Consider the following 13,098-nt stretch of genomic DNA (forward strand, 5'->3'; position numbering starts at 1 on the left):
TAGTTTCGGTTTGGAGTTGCTTAATGAAGGGAAGAGTTGATTCCAAAAATGGAGTGCTCTCTTCTGGACACAATAGCCAAAAGTATAGGAAATATTTTTTACTGACACTCCACTCCTGCATTTGGTAAATGATTTAATTACTGTGATCAAGCCCCTGGCTTTTGTAGCTAGACCGGGCACTTAACTGGCAAATACCAGTGTTCACCATTTACCTAAATTAAGTCTGGGTCATGCATCTCATCTCCTGTTTCTTGTTTGCTTTGAATGAATGCAAAAGTAGTGCTAACAGCTGGAATCCCTGCTGGGGCCAGCTTGATCTGCTCTGGAGCTGCTCCAGCCAGTGCTCTGATAAAGCTTGACATCGTTTCAACAGGCTCTAGGAGGGCCAGAATGATTTCCGTTCATTGTTTAAGGTTTCATTCAGATATTCCCTGTGCCAGGAAAAAAGATATTTCACTTCTGCTTTTGTCCTTTCCCTGTTGCTCCTAGAAAACTTTTTTTCCCTCTATTTTCTTTTCTGAAAGTTAAGCTATAGTGTGACCAATGCTTTAGGATTCTGTGGGAATTGTTCTACTTCATCTCCAGGGACTTAGCATTTCAGTTGCAAGAGGTGCATGCTGTAAATAAATAAATAATTTATTAAGGTCTCTGAGACAAAGCACATCTTCTGCTAAGAGAACATATTATGTGGAGGAGGCTGGGGAAAATCCTGGCCTTTTGCCCAGGTTTTGGTAGTAAGTAAATCACCTAAATCCCTTTAAGGATCTGGCCTGCAGTCTGGTGCTGTTCAACAGCTTTTTGATTGTGGCATTAAAAAACACTACTAATATTGCACTGATTTTTAGGCAGTCTAGTAATCTTGAAGTAATGTCTACTCTCTGAAGAGAGACTTAAGGCCTCCATAATTTTGTGTTGTACATTGACTTGAAAATGAGGTATTATCAGTCAACAGAGTTTTATTCCCATTGTGCATCATCCTTCTGGTATGGTTAGTAGAGCTCTGCTGAGCTGGGCCTCACACTGGCAGTGTAGGTGCACATCCCCTTGGCAGCAGCCGTGCCCATGGCAGAGACAAGTGTGCAGCTGCTGCAGTCCAGCCCTCCTCCCTGCCAGTCTGTCAGAGCTGCTGCCTCCTCGCCTTTGCACTCTCAGCTCCCAGGATGTCTTGGATTTGCAGGGCAAGGTTTTGGTAGCTGGGGGGCTAGATGGGTAAAAAACTGGTTGCATGGTTGGGCTTGGAGTGTGGTGGTCAATGAGTCATATTTTACCTGGAGGCTGGTAGCAAATGCAGCACGACATCATGGGACCTGTCCTGTTAATCATCTTTATTTATCAGTAACCTGAAGGAGATGGCAGAGTGCACTCTATTCAAGTGTTGCAGAAGACACCAAACTTAGGGGTACCAGCTGATGCCCTCAAGGGCAAGGCTGCTACCAAAAGGGACCCAGATGGTCTGGGGAAACAGGCCAATGGGAATCTTACAAAATTAAACACAGACAAATGCAAGTCCTGCCGCTGGGAAGGAAGAGCCCCTTGCAGTAGTACAGGCTGGGGCCTGCCAGCAGCTCTGCTTGCCTGGGAACTCACAGGTGGTCTTGGTGGATAGTGAACTGAACATGAGCCTGCAGCATGCTTTGTGCACAACAGCATACAGGGCGTTATTTACAGGAGCACAGCACATAGATTGAGGGGAGTGATTATCACCCTTTCCTCATTTCTGGGGAGACTATGTCTGGATACTGTGTGAAGTTTTCCAACTGAACTTAGTCCATCATCTCCCATCACTCTGGCTGCTAATACTGGCAAGCAATGAAAGGAGATGTCAGAGGAGTGGGAACAAGACTTATAATTGCAATAGCTTTAGTGGTGATCTGTTTCACTCCCAGGTAGCCCCAATAGTGAAGAAGTAACTATGAAACAAAGATCTAGTACCCTACCATCAGTCTTACCTGCTCTTCCTTACATTCTGCTTAGGCTGCTAGTAATGTTAACTAAATTTAATACATTTTTGCTGTAAAAAACCTTTTAAGACCTGTTAACTCTCATGTGGTTTGGAATAATTCATGTTAGGCTTATCATTCAAGGTGAAATTTAAACCATGAATTAAGCAACTGTATCAGCAAGACTGAAGATGATCAAAGAGAGAAGTATGCTCTGAAAGCTGTTCATTTAGTTCTGTGGCTGTCCATGAAAGCAAACATGCACTGCCCTGTGCAAACAGCACGAAAGGAATTGCATTTTTTGCAGACTTAGCTCTATGGACTTTTACCCACACCTCCTGAGGACTCTCACTGTGTGTTGGACCCTATGAGTGTATATCTCAGTGACTGGAAGATATGAATAGAGGAGAATGGTGGTAGTAAGACATGACATCCTGGGTTTACATTCTACTTTCATTATGACTGGCAAGTCAGTTTTGCAATGACTGCTTATCTTTAGAAACTCAAGCAAACTTTAGCTGAAACTGCCTCAAAGTCACGTAGATTGTAGAGCTTGTACCATACATACTAGTGCTTTAGTTCAGTTCATTTTTTTCTTCTACTTTAGTGTATATATTGTGAATTATGAGGGGTATTTATTTTCCAGTTTGGAGTTTCACACTGGCTGACCCAACCTGTGAAAGAAGTTGTGTGCAAAGGTACCTTCTGGTGGTGTCTGCTGTAGGTTTTGGATTCATAATCTGAAAAATACTGAGCCAAACTGGTGGTGGAAGGATGCTTAGCAAATTAAAACTGAAGGTAGGCATTTTGTAGAATTAATGATTTCACAATCTTTATCTTTCAGGCTATGGTCGCTTGTTATCCTGGAAATGGAACTGGATATGTTCGTCACGTGGACAATCCAAACGGCGACGGGCGCTGTATCACCTGTATTTATTACCTGAATAAGAATTGGGACTCCAAGGTGAGTAAGACATGGGGTTGAGGCAGAACATGAAGGAAAAACTACTTCAGAAGCAGCTTTGGAGATGTCAGTTGTTTCTGTGAACTCTGGTGAACTTCTGAACAGCTGGTCCATTCTTCATATCTACTTTTGTTTTCTTGGTGTTTATGGCAAGCCTTTGGAAGTAAGAATTTGAACTGTTTCCTTATTATTCTCTCTACCATCCCGCACAAATACTATTTTGTCACGATAGAATAAAGGTTCTAAGCTCTGGGCTGTGTGCTCTTAACACTTTGTTTAGAGAAAACAGCAATGAAGCACTAGAAAGAAAAGCAATCCACTAAAGAATAAGTGGATTCTGTGGGCAGAGTAAAATGACAACCCAAATTTGTGACTTTATCATTCCTGGTACTTCAGGCTAAGCTGCAGTAGATCTTTGTGGTTTTCTTATTTATGAAGCAGTGGGACTTAGTTTGGTTCGTGCTTCCTGTCTTTGACTCCACCAGCACAAAAGCCTTGGCAGGATGGAACTCTTCTTTCTGCCTATATTACTATTAAGGCAATTATGTCAGCCTTGAATGTACTATACCTTTAAGTTTGAAACAAAATAAGGGTTTGTAAAGTTGCGAGATGCCTCTTTGCAATTCCGTTGTCATAATGAAGCACAAACCATTCTTGTGGATTATCTGTTGAAAATTGTCCTATGCTTTGTGCTTCTCTAACGTGACTTTAGGCCAAGATGCTCTTTAAGCACGTGTAATACTATGAACCTGTAATAAGTGAGTTCAGGTACAGAGGTAATGCCGCTGAGAAATGCCTTGTTGCAGAAAAACACATCCCTTTACAAAGAGTATGAGAGTGAAACACCTCAGTGTAATAAAATGAAGGAAGAGATATGGGAGGAAATGCAAATAGCCAATTTATTTTGTGCACTGCACCCTTATTTGAATGGTGAGGAATCACCCAAGTGGGCACTAAGAAGAGCTAACTGAAATCCAGGACACTGATGGAGTTTATTATGTAGGTGTAACAGTAATTTTATGCAAGTGTATGCTGGAGGAGATGCAGTGTAACAGCATAACCATACTGTGCTATGAAAGCAGCCACGTGGCTTTAAACTTGACCTAATAGTTTCTCCCTGAGGTCTGCATGCTGCTTGGAGGTACTGTGTCAGGTCAGTGCTGAGTTGACAGCGCCTTTCCTGTACTCTGTAGTGCAGCACAAAAGCCTTCAAAGAGCCCTCTAACAGCAGCATGGTGGAAGCAGGGTTCATCCTCATCTTTTGAAATTTCTGCAGTGTGTGCAGATCACCAGACATTTTTCCTGAAAATCATGGTGCATGGAAAGACTATATGGTAGAGAAACCGGGCTGTTGTAACCACGCAAAATGTGCGGATTGAGTGCGCGCTCAGTAAATTTGCAGACGACGCTAAGTTGGTTGGGAGTGTTGATCTGTCTGAGAGTAGGAATTTAGATGAATATGTGGGTGCTTATATGTGTAAAAAGCAACCTTTCCTTTTCTTCCAGCTGCATGGTGGAATTCTTCGGATATTCCCAGAAGGAAAGTCCTATGTAGCAGATGTGGAGCCGATTTTTGACCGATTACTCTTTTTTTGGTCAGATCGAAGGAACCCACACGAAGTCCAGCCTTCTTATGCGACCAGGTAAGCAGTGTATTTGGTATTGATATTTGGCCAAGAAAAAACCCAAAGCATCTCTTCTACCAATATTTGTATTTAAAATTATGGCCATCATGTGTTTAAGTACACATGTGGATAAAAAATACACAGATATCGAGTAAATTTTCTGGTTTTGAGTCCCTGGGAATTCTTTTATCAAATAAGGAAGAGCAAGCTAGAATGACAAGTTTCCTTGTGTGATTAAAAAAAAGGCCTTTAACCATTGACAGGAGAAATCTTTCAAGCCAGGCACAGCTGTTTAGCTGGGAGGTGCTGGGTTATTCTTTTGCCCTCATAACACTGTAGGGATTGTTGGGACTACCATCTGTCAGCAGGCTATGAAAACTGATGTGATGCAGGGCAACCCCCAAGCTGCCTACAGGCGTCCCATAACAGAAAAACATGCAAAGGTCTGTAAGCTACTTTTGCCCTCTGTTACCAGGGGCTGTGCTCTCTTTGGTGTCTCCAAGCAGAAATTCTCACCTATATTTCTATCTGACTTGATAAAATACACACTAAGATGCTGTCGCTAGATATCTACAAAGATATGCCATTTGCATCCTAATTTTTTATCCAGTTTTGTTTTTTGCTTTCTTCATGATTATCAAACTCCAGGACTCTGGAAACAAATGCGTGGTTTCTTTCTTTTATAGATATGCCATGACTGTGTGGTATTTTGATGCTGAAGAAAGAGCAGAAGCCAAAAAAAAGTTCAGGAACTTAACTGGTATGATTTCTTTTTTCATATATTCATGTTCACCAGAAAGAATTTAATGCATTTTGATATTTCCAAAGTCAGAGACAGATTTGGAATGATTTTGTAGCTAGAAGGGTATGTCATGCAGATTTAGAAAGCTTTTTCATCTCTAGTCACTAGTCAGTTATTTTATGCGAAGTGGAGAATTTGACAGAAGAAGATGCAGCTCTGGCCCTAGTATCCCTGATGAATGTGATGGGTAAAATAGGAGAGACAGTTTGTGATTTCTCTCCCGAAGGACTGCTGAGACTTTTTCCAAGCTCCAGTCACTGGGAGCCAGCTCTTCTTTTGTTACTTGGGAAGTATATTTTACCCCCTGAAAACCTTGTTGAGCACAAAGTTTTTCACTAACAGTTTGTGTTCTCTGAATGTTCTAGCCAAGTAGGGCTGTCTTCTATATTAATAATGGGCAGTTGGGGCCTGCAATAATGCAAAAGGCATTTGTCATTAATTTACAAATAATTCCTGAGTCAGGATATTCATAATTACCTTAGAATATGTAGATTATGGGTTGGAAAGAAACTAAGTTTAGAAATAGATGTAAGTGCATCTTCTGGCAGGCAGTGCTAGAGTAGCTGTGATCATGGTGCACTTCAAGAGCTACTTACATTTAACTGGGTCTCACAGATAGTTTAAAGTAAACCCAGAAAGAGGTGACCCCATCTTTCCTGATGGCAGCCACACTGCCTGCTACTGTAGTAATGATATATGGGTTATGGACTAAGCTGTCCAGATGTGCTTTGACACCCTTCCTGGGACCATGAGCAAAGGTTTTCTGTTTGGAGCAGTTTAAGATTTGGTCTTCAACAGCTGCCTCAGGCAGTTCTTCAAAATACAGTGTGGAGAGCACTTGTCTTTTTAAAATGTGTGCAGCTGTGTCCAGCAAAGTTGGTATTAGTCAAATGCTTATCAGAACAGACTGCTTGTCATCTCTTGCTGATGTGCAAAGCAAATACTGGCCTCACCCTTAAAGAAGATCATGAGCAAGGGGCCAAGGGGTGGGGAGTGGGGGAAGTATCAGTGATCTGGAGTCTGAAAGTTTGTTGGGCTACTTACATACTGCATGAGTAGTCTTCAGTTTCAACAGGACAGATGTACAATACCTTGGTGTGACTGTCTCATTAACTTGTTGTGGTATCATACAGAATTTCAGTCCACATAATGGATTCATATCCACTAGGAAATGGGAAGTGTTGTCCACTGAAAACAAGCAGACTATTCTGTTTCTGAGTTTTCAGATGAATAGTGTCAGAATACTGTATTTTAACTGCCTCTCCCTTCTTTTTGATATAGATGCAAGGAAGAGAGAAGCACCTCTTAACGAAGACTAATTAACTGTTCCTGAACTCTTTGTGAGGAAATAAGATCCCAAAGATGACTTCCATTTCCATCAAACAAGGGCAAATCATTGTTATGCACAAGAACACACTGGTTGTGTCTAGCATGTGCATCTTATCCTGATGGTACTTAAGGCAGCCTCCTGTCATGCTGCATCTGACAGAAGGAACACTTATTTTCTCTTTGCCTTTTGCTGAAAAAAGTAACCAGGGTTAAAAAAAAAAAGTATCACTAAGCCTAGTGGTAGTGACTCAGCCAACTGGCTTTTGATCACTCTTGTAACTAAGATAATGATCATTTGAACTAGTGGTAAAACCCTGAGTCTTATTTGCACTTTATGGGGGGGGGAATAAAAAAATCTAGCTCAATCGGAAGGAGCTTTACAAGTTTAAAATCTGTGGCAGACTGCTAATGGGCATGTAGGGATACTGGACACGTGAAATTAAACTGGATATTTGTAGAGTGTCATCTTATGGTCTGTCTCAAATGGACCTGTCAGTGTACTGTTCATCACTTTGTTGCACAGAACATTGGCTCAGCTCTCCAATAGCATGACTTTCCAAATAGATTTTTATCCACACAGTCATCGCATTTCCTGGATTTTTTGCTTTTCAAGAGGCAAGTTCTAGCTGTGCAGTTGAACTGACATTTCTGTCCCAGGACTGAGGGGAAAGTAGCTATGCATCTGTCCACAACTTTGTAAAACATTTCTGTTCTGAACAGAACCCTTAGTCCATTTATTTTTCACATTTTGGTAAAGCAGCTCTTTTCTCCCAAAAGTCTAGTAAACTTGGAAGGCTTATGGCACACAATGCATTGGCACTAAAGGCCAATGATATGTAGAGTTAAGTGTTTGCTTTATGCCTTCTCATCTGCTGTGTTTTGTATGACACAGATATGAATCTGAAAGGAAAAGATATGTCTGGCAGTCTGACAAATATATGATAAATAATAGGTAACTTAGACTTGATTTTTATGCTGCTTATTCTTAGTTAACGTATTTGTTTAATTTTGCATGCATATGTAATTTGAATGAAACAGCAATTCTGTTTCAATTGATCTGTTATGCCACAGAACTACTTCTGCTGTGCCAAAGCCATGAGATCAGAGTTACTCAATGGCAAAGCACACATTTTTTTTTCTCCATTATTTTTTAAAACTTACTAGACTCAATGAGTAACTGGTGAGCTATCTCCAATCTGTCTAAGGTTCTACAACCAGCATTTACTATGCAGTTCAGAATAGCTCTTGATGAAGCTGGGAGCTGGCAGTGGATGCATTTATCACTCACACTAATTGTTCTCAACCTAATAGACTCATATACATTCATTTTTGTCATGTTGTCAGTGTGTATGTCAGACCCTATTAAATGTTCCAAATAGATGCCCTCTTCAGTGTCCCATATTTTCCCATGCCACCTGCCCACAGTGGAGAATGTGGGCTGTCTGAACTGCTGGCCCCTGCACTGGTTCAAGATGCTGTGCTGGGTTGTTGTCCTAGTGCTGTATCTGCAGCTCAGCTCTGTTGCACTTGAGCTATGGAATGGAAAAGTAGTGTGCAATGGCAACTGTTAAGCATCAGTGACAGAAGGGTAACAGCTGCATACTACAGAAAAGAAATAACTTTCATGACATAAAAGATGATAATAGAAATGGAGTATTTTTAAAAGCAGTTATGTCTCTTAGAAAAAGGTTGGGCATCCTTCAGCCCATCCTTGAATTCTGAATGTAAATACAGTAGTGCTAAGTAACCCCTCATTGTCTCTAGCTTCTCCCAGAGAAGCTAGAGCCCGTGGTCTTATGGGCTAGACTTTGTTCAGCCTGACCACTGTGCACCTTAAGAGAGGAATATGAGGGAACATGTGTGATAAATATTCTTACAATTCAAGACTAGAAAAAGACAAATAATCTGGTAAATGTCCGTTAATGTTAGGAAAATCATTATCCCACTACAGTTCCTTCTAAGTAACACACCACAGACTTGAAGGACACTTAATGGTAACTTGAAATTCTCATTCTGCAATGTATGTGTGGGACAAGAAAGAGTTCGGGCTCTTCCTTGAGAGTGAGAGGTAACCCTTCAAAACATGAGAGGTGTTGAAAAAGGGGGCCCAGGGGATTATTTTTAAATGATGGTGGATTGCAACCTGTTGTATTACTATGCAAAGTTGATAACGGCATGTAAATTTGAAACTCCTATGTGATTTTAAAAGGAGCAAAATTAGCTAAAACAGAGCAGATCAAGTATTGCCTTGCCTTTAGAAACTGTAACCTTAAAAATGCACTAGAAAGGGATGTTACTATGCATCTTACTGGAGCCCAGAACAGTCGAAAAACAATGTGGTAGAAGGGAAAAAGTAAGGTACTTCAGTTACCACTACTGCTACTGCCTAATTTCTGCAGTGGTCAGCAACACGTGTGTGGAGGGTGGAGCATGGAGCAGTATGATTTCATTTATTGTAAAAAAAGTACATACTTTCATTTTTAGTTGATACCTTCCTCAGCTAGATAAAAGACAGAGCAATCATTCTGTGTCACAGAGCATTGTCTTTTTCTTTATTAACACTCATAATTGAGTGCAAAAAAGTTGAAGACACAGGATTTTGAAACCAATTGCTCAGTCCTCTGTTCCAGACTTTTACTCTTGTTTCCAGATGGAAGGGACAATCTCCTTGAGGATGCTGTAGTTTAATTGAGGGTGGGGTGTGGGTTATGTAGGAATACACAGGTTCAATGTTTTCTACATAGATTTCTCTTGCCTGTCTCTGGAATTGTTGCAAACTGCTCCATAAGAATGAAATTGTCTGAGAACTGTGGGGGAAGCAGGCTGCTGCAGTGGGGAAGGCATTTCAAGGAGGCACTTTGCTTGTGTATTGTCTTCATGGCAAGCTGTTTGAATCATACGGCTAAACTGCACCTGTCAGCCAGTTGTGAAAAAAGTGTGTTTCCTCTAAGGCATTTAGTTTTTAATCCTCTGAAAGTTCTGGTTTGTTTGAGCTTTTTTTTAACATTTAGACAATGTGCCTTCATTGTTCGTATCTATGAAGATGTTTCATGCCACACATGCATGTCATGCCAGTATTTCATGGCTCTTTATGAAATATGGTTGCCTTTTCAAGAACAGTTGCATGGGAAAAATGTGCAGAGCCACCAAGCCACAATTTTCAACATGTGGTTTTTGTTGTGCAGGGAGGAAAAAGGCCAGGAGACAATGCTGAAAATCAAAGAGACTATTTTTATGCTTAAACCTGTAACCACTGGCCTTTTGAGCAAAGTAGCCTCTAATAAATCTTTTTCTCTAGATTCCTTCTGGTTCTATGAGGAATGACCTCTACAAACTAGTGTCTAAAAGAGTCTGCTCTTTTTTTCTTCTGTCTTTAAACAGTTTTAGTCCTTTCCTATTGTTTTTAAAATGCTGGAATATATTATGTGTTTTTTGTTGTTGCAAAATAGCTGGCTCTAACACCACTTGCATCTAGAAGAAAATGTATCTATTTGCAGGCAAATAACTAGTTTTGACTCTGATGTACTCCCAGCAGATATCTGAAAGTGAGTTATGACTACATCTTCTCTTGTCAGGTTGTATGCTGGTCAACAATGCTGGCACTTAGCATTGGATTCATATAGAAACCCCTAGTAGTATTTTACCATACATCACATTTTGTGTTCCTGTTACTGTTAAAAAAAAAAAGCAGGAGTCAATAAACACTGGGTCATGTTAAACACTGTCCTGTGCAAATCTTTTCAGTCTTGTGTCTTACTGTGTCTGGGGTTGCAGTGGGTGGGTGCAGTGCCATGCAGGTGGATGTAGGGTGGTGGCACTGCAGAGGTGGCACCGAAATCTGTATCCATCACTGTCTTCTGCTGTTGGGGAGACCTTTTTTTGTTGCTCTCAGCTTGGCACGTTTCCTTGGTCACTTCCTGCTATTTTGAACTTATTTACCTTGCTAGTGACCCTCTTCTTGAAATGCCTGTTTGTTTTCACACTCCTGTTGAAGCAGATAACATTCTCACAATTCAATTGTTGTCTGATAAGTTTTATTTTTAACAGTGTTCACATCCTCCCCCTGCTACTTTTCCAGACTTGAGTCCCACAATTTTCTCCGTTGGCTGTGGGGGAGGCTTCTCTCTACTCCCACTAACATTGCAGTTGAATGAAAGCCAGGACATTTTCACTTGTCTGGTAAAGAGCTGTGAACTTTTTGATTACTTTGCAATATTATGAATAGTGAGAATTTCCCTTTTCCTATTTAAAAATATGCTTTCTATTGTGGAGGGCTTGGATTTGACTTTTTTTTTTTTTTGTTAAATAGGGGAGAGAACTCCAAATAATTTGCTATTTATTTAAGGATTTATTTTACACTGAGAAGTGCTTAGAGCATGTGGAGACCTAACAAAAGCAGAGAGGCTTCTCTTCTGAGCATGCTACTCACAGAGTAAAGGTTTGTAGGACAGCTCAAGAAGAAGCTGGCCACTGGCCATCCAGCTGCCAAGGCCTTTTCTCTGAACTCTGACTAAACTTTCTCTAAGCAAATATGTTTGCAGTAATTGTTATCTTACAGCTATTTAGGGGTCTCTTTCCTCCCCCACCTACCCAAAGGGATATGGCTAAATATATTTGCACTGACAATTCCCATGACTCTTGAGAGTGGATCTGATATCAGAGGTTGCACTGAAAATTGCAAAGTAGCATGCCATTGGAAGAGGGGTTAGTAAAAATTGATTCCCCTTTCCCACATAACATCTCTAAGGAGTACTTCCACTTCAGAGAGTTGGTAAAACTCCCATCCTCTTCCACAAAGCATAGATAGATTTTTTTTTTGTCTTGTGGAAAGCAGGGATAATTTGTTTTGCATGTGTGCTTATTTTAAACAAAGATGGAGATGCTAAATAAACTACACTAGGTCAATTGCAGTCAACATACAGTTCTCATGTGGTGGCAAATGTAGTCAATGCCAGCATGCCTTGTGCTCCCTTGCTAGGACACCCACAGCAGTAAATCTTCCTGTAGAGGAGAGAGAGGAGGCCGTTTGTGATCTCTGACCTTAGCCAATACCATGGACACTGATTTGGCAAGAGGGGAGTCAAGGTGTGGCTGGCTCTTAAAAGCCTACGGTATGGGGGGACCGGTGAAGAAGCATGGAAAGAAAGGCCCTGTAGGCCAAACCCGTAGAGCTCTGAAGATCACTTATGGTTATGTACAGCTGTTCTTAGTTCCTTTAATTCTGACATTTTCTCAGCTCAGCTGTCTTGTGCTTAAACACCTCAGAGCAGCAAAATCAGAACAGAGGTTTAAACTAGTGCAGTTGAGGAAAAGAGTTCTCCAATGAGTAAAGAGGCCCCTTTTGCCCTGTAGAGCTTCTGGTGGTGCTGTGGCAAGCTAGTTTTGTTATGCTTATCTATTAATGGGACGTGGGACAGCAATAGGTGGGAGCAGACCTGGGTTAGCAGAAGTGACTACAGGGCAGTGGTGTGAACTCAAGAATGGGGCAGACAGGTTTGCCCAGCACCCTGGGAACAGTGGCCTCTGGCACTGAGCTGCTCTCTGCCAGTGTGTGCTGTGGCCAGGCGTGCCATCTTGGCAATGTGGAAAAGCCCAGGAATCTGCTAGGGAATATGATACAGAAAGCTGAGTGAGAGCCCAAGGATTTAGGGATTGCATCAAGGAGCCATGACTACCCTCTGCAGGCTTAGCCTTTGCTCCTGTCAGAGAGGTTTGAGTTCACAGCTCCCATCAGAACGCTGGGCAGATGAAGCAGAGCCAGCCATCCTCCTTCCAGACTTCTCTTTCACACTAGAGCATTATGTAGGTAGGTAAGGGAGCTATTTGAGGGATGAGCCAGCAGCATAGCAGTCAAGACCCTGCCCTGGGAAGGAATGAATCTGTTTTGGAGCAGCACCTGTCCAAGAACTGCAAATTGAGCTGGAAATGTATAAAAAGGGGGCATTTTTCTCCATCTTCGGTATTAGTGGTGGCCTGGCAGAGGTGTTTGCATGCCTAGCCTGCTGGCTGATGGGGCAGGCAGAAGTGCCTGTCTCTTAGGTGTGGGTGTTAGGGAGGGACCTGCAGCACCCAGCACTGTAATGCCTGCATCTTGTGAGCACTGAAAGTTTCAAATCCCTCCAGTGCATGGTAGCAGTGAAAAAAAGGAAATTTGTAAAAAGATAAACAATTTAGAGTGGTGGTGCATGTGGGAACTGGCAAGGGCCGTTTCCAAAGCGGCAGGCACGTGTATGTGTGTGTGTGTGTGTGTGTGTGTGTGAGAGAGAGAGAGAGAGAGAGAGTGTACGTTTGTTTCCCTGTGCAACTGGAGGAAAGCCTGTTTACCAGGGGGAATTTATTTGAGAAAACCAAAAGTCAGTCTTCCGTTGGCCACTAAGGCTGGTAATACAAACCAGTTCTTTTTCCTAAAAGGGCAGCAAAATGAAACCACATAGCACA

The 13,098-nt window shown here is 41.7% G+C and overlaps 1 protein-coding gene across 1 annotated transcript; it reads left to right on the forward strand.

The window, feature by feature from the left end:
* The first annotated feature begins 2,787 nt into the window (after positions 1-2,787).
* LOC103799315 (egl nine homolog 3) lies at positions 2,788-7,000 on the forward strand. Its single transcript, XM_009071624.1, has 4 exons — positions 2,788-2,904; positions 4,411-4,547; positions 5,216-5,289; positions 6,613-7,000. The coding sequence occupies exons 1-4, from the start codon at positions 2,788-2,790 to the stop codon at positions 6,648-6,650; spliced, it is 366 nt and encodes a 121-aa protein (XP_009069872.1). The 3' UTR covers positions 6,651-7,000.
* The last annotated feature ends 6,098 nt before the right edge of the window (positions 7,001-13,098 follow it).

Source organism: Acanthisitta chloris, unplaced genomic scaffold (genome assembly GCF_000695815.1).
Source record: "Acanthisitta chloris isolate BGI_N310 unplaced genomic scaffold, ASM69581v1 scaffold1783, whole genome shotgun sequence".
Lineage (NCBI taxonomy): Eukaryota > Metazoa > Chordata > Aves > Passeriformes > Acanthisittidae > Acanthisitta > Acanthisitta chloris.

Coding starts and splice junctions, on each gene's coding strand:
- LOC103799315 (XM_009071624.1), top strand. CDS start 2,788: ATGGTCGCTTGTTATCCTGGAAATGGAACTGGATATGTTCGTCACGTG. Junction 2,905..4,410: donor ATAAGAATTGGGACTCCAAG/GTGAGTAAGACA, acceptor CTTTTCTTCCAG/CTGCATGGTGGAATTCTTCG. Junction 4,548..5,215: donor CAGCCTTCTTATGCGACCAG/GTAAGCAGTGTA, acceptor TTTCTTTTATAG/ATATGCCATGACTGTGTGGT.